This window comes from Crocodylus porosus, unplaced genomic scaffold (assembly GCF_001723895.1).
Source record: "Crocodylus porosus isolate Cpor-Errol unplaced genomic scaffold, CroPor_comp1, whole genome shotgun sequence".
NCBI lineage: Eukaryota > Metazoa > Chordata > Crocodylia > Crocodylidae > Crocodylus > Crocodylus porosus.
The window spans coordinates 30065963-30080908 of NW_017728914.1; the positions used below are offsets into that span (position 1 = coordinate 30065963).

At 43.4% G+C, this 14946-nt stretch overlaps 1 protein-coding gene and 1 long non-coding RNA gene across 5 annotated transcripts in view; one reads left to right on the plus strand and one right to left on the minus strand.

The window, feature by feature from the left end:
* Positions 1-5926, plus strand: part of LOC109310115 — a 10785-nt gene extending 4859 nt beyond the window's left edge. For all 3 annotated transcript variants that reach the window (XR_002101140.1, XR_002101141.1, XR_002101139.1), the window contains 2 exons: positions 896-1033; positions 5518-5926. This is a non-coding gene — a long non-coding RNA (uncharacterized LOC109310115). The remainder of the gene's footprint in view (positions 1-895; positions 1034-5517) is intronic.
* Positions 1043-14946, minus strand: part of TRPC7 (transient receptor potential cation channel subfamily C member 7) — a 119192-nt gene continuing 105288 nt past the window's right edge. The window contains exons 8-12 of one of the 2 annotated variants that reach the window (XM_019535131.1): positions 13847-14068; positions 10132-10212; positions 5978-6031; positions 3511-3586; positions 1043-2554 (exon numbers count right to left, since the gene is read on the minus strand). In XM_019535131.1, coding sequence (XP_019390676.1) covers positions 2412-2554; positions 3511-3586; positions 5978-6031; positions 10132-10212; positions 13847-14068 — 576 coding nt within the window. In that variant the 3' untranslated portion in view covers positions 1043-2411. The remainder of the gene's footprint in view (positions 2555-3510; positions 3587-5977; positions 6032-10131; positions 10213-13846; positions 14069-14946) is intronic. The other variant, XM_019535132.1, reaches the window with a different exon arrangement.

Consider the following 14946-nt stretch of genomic DNA (forward strand, 5'->3'; position numbering starts at 1 on the left):
GCAATAACACCGAAGGCTAATGCCTCATTGTTGCCAAGATCTTTCAGAGAGCATTTCTCTTGATAACCATGGCCTGGTAAAACCCGTGCAGTTTTCAAAGTGCAAGTCAGGCCCTTTAATTCAACAGAATTTCCTGGTTTAAACAGAGCAAGATAGCGCAAAGTGACTACTGTGTATGGGGTTCATTCTTTCAAAGGGAGGGAAAAAAACCTCTGTAAATGTGCAGTGTAAGAATATCCACCATGCGCTGTTACCATGTGAGGCTTTCTTGGTGAAACAGCGCTTGATCACGATATTGCAGTGCAGCCGATCATAAGACAAAGCCAATTTTCCGCTACTGGAAATAATAGGAAAACCCTGGTGCACTCTAACATGTCACATCACCTCTAGGACGGGTGTTACACATGGGGAGCAAGACTTCAGTTGTCTCATCAGCTGAGTTTTCTAAACATGAGTCAACTACTGTCAGCATTTTATTTCTGACTCAGAAGTTCAGTAGCACAAATGATAATGCTAAGTCAGGGCCACCTCTCAGTGTGGCATCTGGTAGATCAAGGAGGGAGCATGAAACGTGGTGGCACATAGGGCAGGGAGCAGAAAGCAGAGCAGCAAGTCAGAGAGGGAGCACAGGCCTGAGGGCAGAAAACCGAGCAGCAGATCGGGAAGGGGTTTGACTGGCACACCCTGGGGCAGGGTGTGGAGTAAATTTGTGGCATGCTTGCCAAAAAGGTCGGTCCCCGTGTTACTCAACTATCTTGGTTACATTTTACATGTGCTCATGGATCAATCGTGGTACACATATTTCCAGCTAAACATCTCCCCTATGGATTTACTTAGTGCCTGGGTGTTGATGGTTTGCAGAAAGCCGCCTTTAATTTCACTTTGTTGCTTTCAGACTTGCTGCTGAGTCCTTATTCTGTCCTCAGATGCTCTACCTGCTCACAATTGTACAAGGACAATGACATGTTCTGTGTGCTGGATGTTTAAAAGATCAGGCAAACATTTCACACATGGTACAACAAAATATTATGAGGTAATTTTATTTTGTTTTCCATTTTTAGGTAAAAATATGACAGTATACAAGATAATCTTATTAAAGGTAAAAATACATTATTTTGTTGGGTTTTTTTCTCTAAACAGATCTACCTACAGTACACTTTTTATTTATTTTTATTTTTATTTTTTTTTTACAAATATAACTATTATTCTATTAGGCTATCTGTGTTCTCATCTGGCACTTAAGATCTGGTCACAGGTCACCTTCTGGTCCTGCTTATTTTTCTGAGCTGATATCTAAATGTAATGGTCAGCCTATAGGTGCGCCTTGTAAACAAATAATCCAGTTTAGTGGTTCCAGAGTAGTAAGGTGTGCTTTCAACAGCTGAAACCCATAACATCAACTAAACGAGAAGCAACTGAATATTCAGCTGTGTTGTGCAGACTGATCACTTTTCACCTGCAAGAGCGCACAATCTGCAATCACATTGAGTCACTGGTTTTAATTTCTCCTTGTTTTTGAGCTGAACACACAACTCACAACAACCCATTCAGTTGGCAAATACTCCTTTGCGCTGATGGGATGTCCTTAGTCGGTGAGATTTTTTTTTTTTAAATTAACGCAATTATGGTTTGAAACGACCCAACCGTGTGCCCATAAATTTCATTTACTCGTGGCTTGCCATTTGACATCTCAAATTTGAGCTCAGTTGCTTCATTATGAATGGTCACATAGTGTTGTTGCTCCTCTTTGAATTGGATGAGTTAACTCTTCCCATTAAATCTCTGTGACAAATACTCCTGGGAAGAGTAATCGAGATGACCGTATTTTAGTGCGTGACTTTACATTTGCTTTTCATTAACTACAGCGCTATTCAAATTCAATTTTACTGACAACCATGAAAGGCAAACAGAAAAGAAGTGTGCACACATACGGGAATGTGACTATGTTTGAAAAGAGGAATGGGTATTCATGGAACGCTTTTCAGCAGGCTTCACCCAGCTCTAAACCCAAGTGTTGGTGAGTCAGATCCCCAGGTGGTATAAATCAGCATAGCTTCATTGGAGCTATGTCAGTTTATACCAGGTGAGCATTTGGCCCTTTGCCTTTGTAAAAGGTGCTTTGGGTCTCTAGAATAACCATGATTATCTTTTGGAGATGGTGCATCTACATCTGATGTCAATGGGCTCATTTTTATACAGATGTGTCCCCTTTATATCATAAAGGATATGTATGAACATTGGCTTCATCCAATACCACAGTCTAATGCACAGTGCCCCTACCAATATTTGTTACTTTGCAAAAAATTGAGTGTTCAGTACTCATCTCTTGCAGTGTTTTTGCTCTCTTAAAATGCTGGTTGAAATATCAAATAAATGTTTAGAAAACTAGTCAGCTTTCCCTCTCTTTACCCTCAAATGTCCTTATTTAAGTTCTTCCCAAACTTTTCACTCAGCTGTTGTATTAGTCTTGCCAGCTCTCCAGTGGCTTGTGATTTTTCTTCCAAAAGTTCATAGCGGAGACTGGAAATATCTTGCTTAATCTCTTTAAGTTCTCCTAAAAGAAAAAAAGATATATGTCATCTTGTTAATAAGGTTGAATTATACCAGTCCTGGTATAGTTAATTCCTGAGAACAAGTTAATTTAGGAGCATAACCTATGGGAGTGGAATAAGTTGTGTTGGAACTGAGCTGGCGTTCCAACTCCAATAGTAGCTACTCAGAACCGCACGGCAACATACTGAACTGCAGAATTAATCATATCGCTGACAACAGTCATATGTAGAAAGTTCCTGTTCTTTGTAAAACCTCTACTGTTTCACTTAGAAGTCTCTGGTCTACATTGGAGCCTTTTTGGGGATTCAGAGAAATGATGCTTTGAGCCTGTGCTACATAGCACTCTCTTAATTGTGAATAGGAAACTATATATCCTCTCTACCTGAAGATGATTCAGACCAAGGTTTTGACAAGGGACCTTCAAAGACCCCTAGGGAGGCACTAACATGCCATTAAGAAATATGGATGTACTTGAAAAACCCATATTCCAGGCCAATAAAGAATGGGATCATGTTATGAAATGTAGAAGGCTTAGCATATTACAGAGACTAGAATGAAGCCTTTCCTCCACTGTGTCCCTTGTATGACACTATGGAGATGTACAAGAGTCTAGGAGAAGAAGTCCACCAGTGCAGATACTGTGCAGGGCAGTCATAAGTTTCCCGTATACAAGTCCCTTTATAAGGTCCCATGGAGGGGATGTACCTGAGACTATGAGGTTGGAGTGGGTGGATCTATATGTACAGCAGGGCAGTTATCCTTGGCTGCCAGAGAAACTTGGATTCCAAGTGCACACAGGTGGTTTGAAGCCACCCATCTCCATCTTACCACTGAGAAGGTGTCTCCGGGAGCTCCAGCTAACAGTCTCTGGCCACAGCAGTTTGTAACTTAACAACACTATCATGTGACATGCTTCTCACAGTGGTTATACCATTAGCAATAGTACAAACCACTTACCTTCATTGACTTCGTCATTTTCTCGATCCACCTGAGCCTTCAGTACATACCGCTTAATAAGACGCTTCATTATTTTCTGAAAAATGAATCAGGATGGTTAAATGGGAATAGATTTGCCCACATCTCTGTGTTCTACATCTGTTAAGCACTGTTTAAGCAACTGAATTCACTGTGAGACAAATCCTGGCTCCACTGAAGTCACGTTTTGCAGTTGACTTTGTCAGTATCCAGGTTTTTCTTCTTCCATAATGCACTTCATGTTATAGTAATGGGCTGTGCACAAGTAAGGATCCTAAATGAAAGTCTTATTACAGCCTATTGTAGGACACGTGCATTTGGGAGCCTCTACTCAAAAAGTAAACAGATACGATTCAAGAGAAAGCTACGCATAAGGTCTGGTATAGGTTTCTGGGGGTCTTGGCTAGGCATGTTGCTGTTTCAAATATTTGCAGAAAAGAATCTTGAGAGAGGGAAAAAAGTTTCATTAATGACTTAGAATGCAACTACTTATGGCAACGGACCATGTACCTGATCCAAAGTTCATCAGTTTCAGTAAAAAGAGTCATTTTCTCCAGTAAGCTTTGGATAAGGCTTTAAGGAGAAATAGGAAACTCAGGCCCTTGGCACACATTAATTCAAAGGACCATGGGCTCACCCTTGATCCCAATGATTGTGCCTCCTGTCATACCACATATGCATGGCAGGAAGCACAATTGTGAAATCACTGATCAAATCCCAGTTACATCATTTCATCTTGCCAGTGCAGAAGAAGCTGGGAATCATGATCCAGGGCCTTCTCTGCACTGGCAAATTGAAAGTCAGGTGCCTGTAGCCCAACATAACTCAGTACCATCCTGGGGCCAAAGAGGACCATCAGCTGGCCTCAACCCTGGAGAGCCCAAAATCTAGTTCAAGATTGCAGGCTGTCTGGGCCAGGACTGAAAAAACAGTCAATTGTCAGATGATTGTTAACACTAGGCCCGGGGCAGCTGGAAACCTTAGGCTGGTGCCGACAACATTGTCAGCAGGCAGGTTGGAGACTGGGGATATCCAGTGCTGATTTTGACAATCAGCTGATTATTAAGCATCAGCCTCAAAGAGCCCTGATGTGTGGACACATCACATTTTCAATTGAAGGCACCTTACAAACCAGCCATAAGGATGTTCTACATTATATGACAAAGGCTTTTATGGATGGTTTGCCATTTTATGGTACCTTAAATTGGGTGCATGTGTAGCATCCTTGCCATTTATGTTGTGATAAATGTGTTAGCTGCAGCATAAATGTATTGTGTAGAGGGCCCTCAGTGAAGGACCCTCAGAAAAATGGAACACAGTTAGAGAAATGGATTAAAATGAATAAGAATTAGCTTAGAAAAATAGTATGAATTGATTACGTCCAAGGAAAAAAAATACTACATAGAAATATGAAAGAGGAGTTTGCTGGTTAAAAAGAAATAAAGAAATATATGAGTATGATATGCAATGTTTGTAATTATGAGCTTGCAATGTGATGCTGTTGCAAAAACTCAGAAGGCCTGCAGATTTATCCATAGAATAAAAAAGGAGGACAGTCTCTTTCCTAGGATACACTCAGAGTCTTGTGTTGTTTTCAGATCTTTACTATGCAAAAGACATTAATAAACTAACCTAAAAATAACCTAAAGAACGGAAATACATCAAAAGGAGTAAATGAAACCAACTTCTCCAAAGTGAGGCATCTAAATCTGTTCTAGACACCTAAATTATGGCTTTGCATAAAGCGCTTGGTTAATATACTCAATCAAGTTTTGAAAGGCTCAGACAGATTGGAGATGTATAGATATCCACTTGGAAGGAATACTCTAATGCAATGTGGAGTGAAGGGACATGATCAGACCCCCTCTTGCTTTGTTCCTTTCAATTCCTCCACTGATGGTGAAGTGAAGCTCACCACCAGCTGGAACAGGATACAGGGTCCAAATGACATGATTGAGTCCATTCAATATTTTTCTTCTCTTTCTCTAGGTTTTCTCGATCCTGAACCTTTCCTGAGATTAACTGAGAACGATTTACCATTAACCTTCAAGAATACCTGCCTTTACTGCTACTTACTGAGCATCCAGTGACTATGGAGGGAAAACTTTCTCTCTGGTCCAGGCTCACATTTTGCTTTAGATGTTACTAAGAAACTTAGTATCATGGCAGGGGGTCGGAACTTGATGATCTGTTCAGGTCCCTTCTGACCCTAGAAACTATGAAACTTTCCAAAGTCTCCAAAACATCCAAAAATCTTGGCTTCCCTCATGAGAACTATATTCTATAGTAACATAAGGCATGTGAATGACTAATAAATATCTGGTTACTCATATATATGCTTTGAAGTAACGAAAAGTGAAATATTTAAGGACTGTGTCTTCCTACCAGGAGAGAGATCTGGCTAACCAGGTGGATTAAGGAAAGTATACATGAGCCACAGTGCACGTACTGTATGCTGGAGATGGCCAAGGTAGTAGAATCCAGAGGGAGGTAGTGTTGCCACCTGAGAAAACATAAATGGAGGAACATTTTGGGGAAAGTGGGGAAATGCTGGATCCAAAAGAAATAACTTTAAAAATAGGAGATGGAAATAGGGAAGTCACAGAAAAACAAGGAATCAACACACAATTCATGCTATTTTCTTGGCATTTACCATAGCATAGCATTTACCTGCAGTGACCACAATATTTGCTGGTGTGCCTGTATTTGCAATGGGAAATGCTCCCAATACTGTGGTAAAGTTCAGTTTCAAGCGGCAAGGGGCAAGACTGGCATGGCGTCAGCTACACAGTACATATGCTGTAGCAAGGTTTGTCCGTGGATATTGAAAACCAAGAACGCGATACATTTTGGCCAAGATTGTGTTAGGGGAAGATCGCTCTCTGGGCTTTGAAACATTTAACTGCATTTTTGCCTTATTGATGTATTGTAGCCCTTTAATTTTGCATGCCCACTTTCCTTCAACTCTGCTACTTTTTCTTTTCCTTTTGTGCTACTGTAAGTGAAATGGTTTCTCCATAACACAGTTCATGGCACAGTGAAATTAAAAAAAACTTGGCTAAAATTTCCAGAAGTACCTATTGATTTGGGGTGCTTGGTTTGAGGTGACTTAAGGCCTTCAGAAAGGGCCACACTTTGCAGTTAAAAAACCTCCAGTAACCCCCCTTCCGCCAGCTTCTGGCCTGATGCACTTCAGGCGTATAGCTACATTTCTGGAATGAAAAGTGAATGTCTGTTCATTTGCTTATTGGTTCAATCTACACAGCTTAGACAGGCCTATGAAGTTTGAATCAATTCAGCCTCAGGTTTTTTGACTGTTTGTGATTAGGCAAGGTGATGAACTACTTGTAAATCACTACCTTCTTTTCTGAAATCAGTCTCCTTTATGTACATATTGGCCCAACCTTCAAGTACTCTCTGTACCACCAGCTACTCTAGTACTTTTTGTAGAGCTTGGCATGCTGGGAATGAGAATGAATCTTGTATCAGGAGACTGAGATTTGTCAATGATATCCTAAATGCTTTTTAACTTTTGCTGGGCCTCAGTTCTCCATCTGTAAAATGGGGATGGTAATACTGTCACACATCGCAGGGGGCTGGTAAGATTAAATTAAGTGTTTCAGATATGCCCAGATATGATGGATCTCAATTGAGACACTGCTTACTCCAGGTCAAGAATAACCAGAGGTTGTTACCATTTGATGGAGGTTCAGATGTTAGTTAAGGGGTCTCAGCTCAGCATATCAACCCACTTTGCCTAATTCATTGTCAATTTAAGGGCCCCATCTTGTCACCCTGATCATCACACCCACAAACAGGCTTAGAGCAAGATGGGTGTTTTATACCCAGCACAAATCTGTCCTGTACTTTTCTGACAAAGCTCCTACGTCCATCACCTGAGCTTTGCAAGTCACAGTCCTGTCACTGGAGGTCTCACACTTCTCGTTCTGCATGCCTTGCCCATTTTACATTGTCACAGCATTAAGGGCCTCTGTATTTTCAGAAATTTTCCAGAAAACTGCACTTATAATGGTAGCTGCAGTATAGAAATATCGCATTAAATATCTAGCCATATGAAATGGCCAGGAGAGCAGCCACTGCATTAGACATTCTCCCAGGTGCACAAAGCCGTTATCTGCTGGCTTGATTACTGAACTGATCTGTACTGTTTGTTCCCTCTGTAATCTATGCCATTGCCTCCCCTCCCCCCGCCCTTTTATTATTTTGACAATTCTTTCCTCAAACTTCAGACACTTTCAGCAATGTCCTTTGAGGACAAGTCTGGTAGAGACTGTGTGTGTGTGTGTGTGCGTGTGCGTGTGTGTGTATTAAATATATGTATATATATTATATATATATATATTGTATATATATGCACACACACACATATATGCACGCACATACACACACACATATAAAACCTCTCTTTATAAAATGGATCAGTTTTTCAATGCTGCCTTTGGCCTTAGTAGAGAGTTGCCTGATAGAGGTGGGCCCTGACCTGGCATGACCCTTTGTCATTCTAATTTGAAAATAATAGCTTCTGTTGCTGAAACCCTAGAGAAGTAGTGTGACTGGCAGAATTTGACTTGTTTTTGTTTTTTTTTCTATTCTCACCAGGTTTTTTAAATTATGGCAAGCATGTCATCAATGGCAAACAGTATAGACAAAGGAACAATTACACTGTTTTAAAGGAGAGCAGGGGTGTTACCACAGTTCAGATTAATCTACTGTAAGTTTTTCATCTGTCCACTCCTATCTCATTGTAACTGGGAGTTAAAAGAGGGCAGGTTATTCCTGAATGAAACAGGGACACTTATCTTTACATACTCCAGGATAGGGGGGACAAATGAAATGGCTGCAGTGGAACAGCTGATAGGACTCCGAAGCCTCCTCCTTTAAGACAATGTCTGTTCACACCCTCAGTGATTTAACAGTCTAAGTCATTTGTAAAAGTGGAACTTAGCCACCTAAACTGTGTAGGCCTAGTAATGCCATAATACTTCAACAATCTGGTTGTTGGGTACTTATGGTCCAAAATTTAGGTGCCTAGTTTACCAAAAAACTTCAGTATCTATTGGAGTTGGACACTTAAACCTATGGGAGTTAGGGACCTAAATGCCTTTTAGGGTCTGGGGCTAAGGGCTTACAGGCACGTCTGCACCGTGTCCACAGTGTGTTTGGGTTGTTCCCAGAGGAAACCTTGTACCTTCCATCCCACTCGCACGCCAAACCCCAAGTGGCAGTGCTTAGGGTGCTCTGGAGGTGTTTCTCCCATAGTTACTCTCAAGGCTTGTTTTCCTCCACTGTGCCAGAGTGGTCTCAGGAGCTGCTGCACTACCGTGTTTCCAGGTTTGGTATGTGTGTGTGGGAGCAGATGGGTGGGTGTGCATGGGAATAGCTCTTCCATACATGGTGCAGACAATTAAAGTCACCTTTGAACACAGGCCCTATTGATTATCTATAGTGCCCCTAGGAGGCCACAGTGACTCATGCTGTACAAACTGAGAAAAAAAGCCAGGCCCTGCCCCAATGCTGAATATACTACAATCACAGTTATTTATCCTTTGCTATCCTGCCAGACAACTGCCTGCTAGGGCTGTGCAAAGCATCAGATCACTATTCAGATTCAGGGATGATTCGGAGACCGAATCTACGAATCCGAGTTGAATTACTGGAAGCTTTAGGATATAACTTTGTTATAGCTATTTCATTGATTCCTCACTATACCCTATGGATGAATCTCTGAATCTTTTCCGAATCGAAGCTTCAGAGCCAATTCAGCCAAACTGAAGGGAAAACCAATTCGGAGCTCTGAACTGAATCTCTGGCACCCAAATCGGCCGAATCTGAACCCGAATCGAATAGTTCCCTATTCACACAGGCCTACTGCCTGTGTGGACCTTCTTTAAATGTCTACGTCCTCAAGTATCTTTCAGATCATTCATACATATTTGTTTAGTTGGGCAATCAAAGAAAAATTAAGGTGGAGATTTTGCTGGCGGAGTCGTGCACGTGCAAAATCCACTGGGAGTCTTCAGAAAATAAGTGCCCCAGTAGCATTAATACTCAGGGCAGTACAAAACAACAACAATGGTATTAGTCCTGGCGTGGGAAGAGTCACCCCTGCTATCACCCCTCTCAGTTCTTCTTGTAACACATCACATTGCATGCTCCACTCAGTGGGACAACACATTGCCAGAGAAAACACATGAGCGTGGTGGCAAAGGCAAAGAGAGAGAAAGAGAGAGATGACATTGTGTCATGACAAAATGAAATGCTGCCAATGTGAGTCTAGGGCAACGAGGCTATGTGGAGTATTTCTTGCATTAGTTTCAATGCTGCTGCCTGGATTTAACATGGCAACTGTGTTAGTGTTAAATGCAGCCAATATACCACCAGGTTCTCTTAAGCTACCATGAAGTATTTTGGGCACAATCCCACCAGTGCTATTTGCCCTTCATTCCCTCTGATTTGGCACTGGTCATTGCTTGGCCAGTCACAAGATGGGAGCTCGCTGTTAAGTCAGCAGATTTGATCTTTGCCAACAAGCCCTTTTCACCGCCAGACCTTTAGCTTTGCTCTTGCTCTTACTATTATTACCTGATATCTCGTGGGCTTGTTATAAGCATTCTTCCCAGAAAAATTTTCTGTGTTTCGTGTGCTAGACAGAAAACGAATTTTCTGAAAGTATAAAACATGGTAAAGTATTAGAGTACTGACAGCTTCTCTGCCCCCAAACACACCAGACTTAAAAAAAGGGCTTCCCCAAAGTGTTAGGAAATGCTTCATTGTAGACAACTTGAAGGTCCTGCGGAATAATTAAACCAGCATCTCCAACATCCAATTAATAGGTTGATTAGGGAAGGGGTTGGGGGGAGTAGAGGGAGATGACCCTCTGATTTCCTATGCAGAGAAAAATTACTGGGTGAGTTACTGGTCCTTACATCGTCCAAACAAAGAGTGCTTTGATTGTGTACACGACATGCCCCTTTGAGCATGTGCACACTGCTGCATCAAGACATGGTCCACCCACCCACATGCACTCTGTCCCCCAGCAATAGTGGTGTAACTGGTGTAGTGTGGCACTGGTGAGCACCCATAAGCTTTGGAAATGTTGTACATCCAACTACCACAAAAAGCCCACTACACCACTTTCAGCTGAGAGGTGGTGCATGCAGGGTGAGTCTGGTGTAGCTCACGGCTGCTCTCCCCCTAGTACTAGGCTGAGGCAATGTAACTATGATCTTTTGAACCACTCAGTGCTAAAAGGCAGAGCTTTGTTAATTATTCCGATAGTTTTGGTCATTGGGACCAACTTTTGAAAATAACTTTTAGAAAAAGAGTAAGAAAAGAAAAATTAGCAATCTGACTCAGTGGGTATTAATGAGAGTCATGAAAGCCTGCATGGAAATCTCCTACGGAGGAGATGGTTCAAATCCGAACACAATTTGTTATTGGTGATCCAGCAAAAAAAAAGGTAGTATTCTTGCAGCTAAGTAGTATATGTTCTGTAACCACAGTGAAGCTCTCGATTTTGGAAGCTAGAGATTGGTTTTGCAGTCCCCACTAGGGATAAGATATCAAGAGATTTGGCTAACTCTGTCTGTCCACAATATTTGTACCGTCTTGCTATTCAAATGCATGATCCATGTAAGACATTTGCAGCTAAGCGGTCTCAAAGGGCCAAATCTGGTCTCCAGAGCAGAATAGATTCATAGATTCATAGGTGTAGGGTCGGAAGGGACCTTGTAGATCTTCTAGTCTGACCCCCTGCCCTGGGCAGGAGCAAAACTGGGCTCAAATGACCCCAGCCAGGTAAACGTCAAGCCTCCTCTTAAAGACCCCCAGGGTAGGAGGCAGCACCAGACCCAGACCCCTGTGCTAGGCACCCAGGTTCCTTCTACAGTGCATGGAAAAAGACGGGCAGCTCAGAACGGGCTCTGAAATGGCCACTGCAGTGAGCTGGAAACCATTCACGTCAGCAAGCTTATCTGGCAGCTGCCTAGACATGGAGAGCAAAAGGGTGTGCTCAAATCTTGGAATACGAAGCCTGAAAGTCGACCTTGGGGTTGTATTATGAGACGTACCAAAATGATTTTAAAAGCTGAAGTCCCATTTTCTAAGTGACTTAGGTGCTGAAAATGTTCACCCTTGATTAATAGATATTAATGGTGGGTTAGGGCATTCCTTCACTATCTTTTAAGTCACCAGTCCTTCCGGTTATTTCCTTTCCCATTCCTAAAATACAGGATTGTTTAGACAAAAAATGAAGAGGAAAGCTGATCTCCTAGACTTCAGTGGCCCCAACATGTCCGTCTACCTGGGCAGCAGGCAGTTTAAGAAGTAAATCAGTTGGTCTTGGCAATTAAAACCAGGGCCTGCGCAACTTAGGTATTTTTAGCTTCTCCAGCCGTACCTTGGCAGGTGATTGAATGCCCATCCTATGTAAGCATGCTCTCTTAAACTTGCCTAGGGGAAATGCACTCCCAACAAGCACCGGGTCATCTCTCAGCAGTACCGTTATTATGGGACAACGGGACTGGTTCCTGTGCTTTCACTGAGCTAGTAACAGCTCCAGGCTACCCCGAGGGCAGACTGCAGTCCACAGCGGCAAGCCAAGCAGAGTCCTCCTCTGTGTCCCTCTGGCACGTGCGCCCCTGCCTGTGTCTATGCTTTTATTTGTTCGGCATTTCCTCTTCAGGCGCTCTCTCTGTTTCCCTCTCGGGGTGTCACCTCTCCTGGGAGGACCTCACGGTACATCAGTGTCCCCGGTGGGGTTTTCTCTACCTCTTTTCTGCATATTCCTTGATCTCAAACATTTTCTTCTGCTCTCCCCCTTGTTTTTCCACCCCCTCTCCTCTGTGCCTTATTTTGCCCCACCATTCATTTGCTCGGTCCCCATGGGACAGGTTGGTGGTCTCTCTTTTGCTCTACCCAGCTGCTCCTTCTAGCCAGTTTAGGCTCTGTGAAGACGCAGAAGCAGCTAACAGGCTTGAGTTCAAATGACCTGAAAAAAATGTGCAGCTATACTCGGATTAAAATTTAAAATCCTGGTCTGATGTGCCCTCGAACATGCCTCGTGAATATTAACAACCCCCTTAGACAGTGCTGGCAGCGCTGCTGAGGAACATCACTTGAGCCTCCAGCATGGGAAGTGAGGTTACCCCTTCCTCCCCGCTCCTGCCAAACCCTAAAACGCACCTTTCCAGGGACCACTTCCCCATCTCCTCTCCCCGTTTGAGCAGGGGAAATGAAAGCCACGGCTAGTACAGCTTAAACAAAGCTGTCTCACTGCCTGCTTCCGTTTGCTGGATTTGACGGCCAGGGTAGAGCAGCTGCAGCTGAACTGTGTGTTGAAAAGCTTCAGGCATTTCACTGTGAAGCAAGAGAAATGCCACGAGGGGAAGGAACAGATTTACTTTGGTGGGTTTTTCTTTTTTCTTTTCTTTTTTTTTTTTTTGTAATTCCAATCAACTTGCCAGGAACATTTTGTCCCAATGACCCTAGGAACAGTTCCTGAAAATAATCATTTCCATGGGAGAGAGTGCTCTCTGATTACACTGACACTTTTTTTTTTCAGGGGCAAGGCAAGCCAGTTCTGCTGGAGAGCATCCGATTTCTAAGACCGAGTGTCCCGTTTTGTCATGCGGAAGCTCCTTGGTGCTTGGGAGGAGGCTCCTTCACCTCTCTGAAATGTGCCATTTGGCAGGCGGCAAATTAGTGCTTTCCCAAAGCACCCCTCTATTCCAAAACAGTGAACAGATGGCAGGTGAGGAAGGACCTATCTGTTTCTGTGAGACATGAAGGTGGGGAGAAGTCAGTAATTGCAGCTTCAGGTCCTCAGGAGAAATTAATAGTCCCCATCCAGACTGTGGCTCCCAACAAAGGTGCAATCAGACTCGGCAGGGAAATGCTGATTTTCACATAGAGACTATAAAACTGATTTAGGGCAATGGTGAAAGGAAGCTGGACATAAAAGAGGCAGCATGGGCTGCTGGTGGATTAAAGTGAAGGGACCTGGCTTCTAGGCTTTGTTCCACCGCTGACTTGCTGCCTGGGCCTTTGAATACGTCACTTCACCAGTTTCCTATCAGAGTTTATATAGATCGCAAGTATTTTAGCAGGTGCTTGTAAAAAGAGGTCCCAATTTTGGCTGGGCCTCTGGGGGTTGCTGTCATACAAATAATACAGAAAAATAGCTTTGACTAAAATGCCATGCAGCCCTTTTGAGTTAAGGATCCTTCCCCTATTATCACTGGAGAACGCCACGGTCCACCGTCAAAGACCATGAACAGCAAAGAGGTGAGTGCCTTACCCGGTGGTTGGAATTGAGCATGCCCATCTCGAGATCGTTTTCACAGTTTTTGGCCTTGGATTTGCAGAGTTTTATGAGGCACATTTTGATTCTCATTATGAGATAATAAAAGGATTTAGGGCTTGGCACTAGGTTGAAAGGAGCAGGTAGAGTCCTTCCTTCGTCAAAGTATGAGAGCCATAGTTTGGCACGCGCAAACTTCCACTCCACATCTGCATCCTCCTGAGAGGGGGGAAATAAAAACAAGAGCAGCATCAGTACTGAGGTAGGAATATGCCAACATTGTTCCGGTGACAGTGAGGACTAAGGAGCAGAGACCGCTTCGATGGACTGAGTACGAGTCTGGTCTCCCAAGGCCCTTCTCCCTGCTCCAACTTTGACGTGAGTAGATTGCTTATTAGGGCTGTGCGAGGCCTTGGACCGTGCTTCGGATCCAGAGAAGCTTTGGACGCTTCGGCATCCAAAGCAGCATGTCTGGATCAAACTGCTGGCTTCGTTAGGCTTTCGGAAGTAGTTTGGAGCTTCGAAACTGTGTCGGAAAAGCTTCGGAGCCTCCTTGGAGATCCGGCCATAGGGTACAATGGGGAAACAATAAAAGATCTATAACTTTGTTGTTTTTTGTTTGACTTGGATGAAATCTGCCATGTCTCACAAAGATCAGTGCAGGGGTTTGGGGGAAACCGCACCCCAAATTCTTGAAAGCAAAACTCCTGTAACGTCTACGTGTTACAACAAAGGGGGGTCAAATCTGCAGGCCACAAAGCCTGCCAGTTTTCAAGAAGATACATGCAGAGGTTTGGGGGAACTGCACTCAAGCTGCGGACAAGCAAAACTCGTGACATGGGTGACACTGCGTGTGTTAAAGCGCAGCAGGGTGAAAGCTGCAGGGATGATGGCCCCTACTGCAGCCACAGCACCTGCCAACTGTAGAAGAGATAGGTGCAGAGGGGTTTTGGGGCCCTGCCCCTCTAGCTGCTGATGGGCAAAACTCATGACAAGGGTCCTTGTGCAACTGCCTGTCTCTGTCTTTGGGTGTGGGAGACACTACTGCAGTCCTGGGTGCTAAGCTACTGTGTTACCAGTTACTAATCAATCATGAG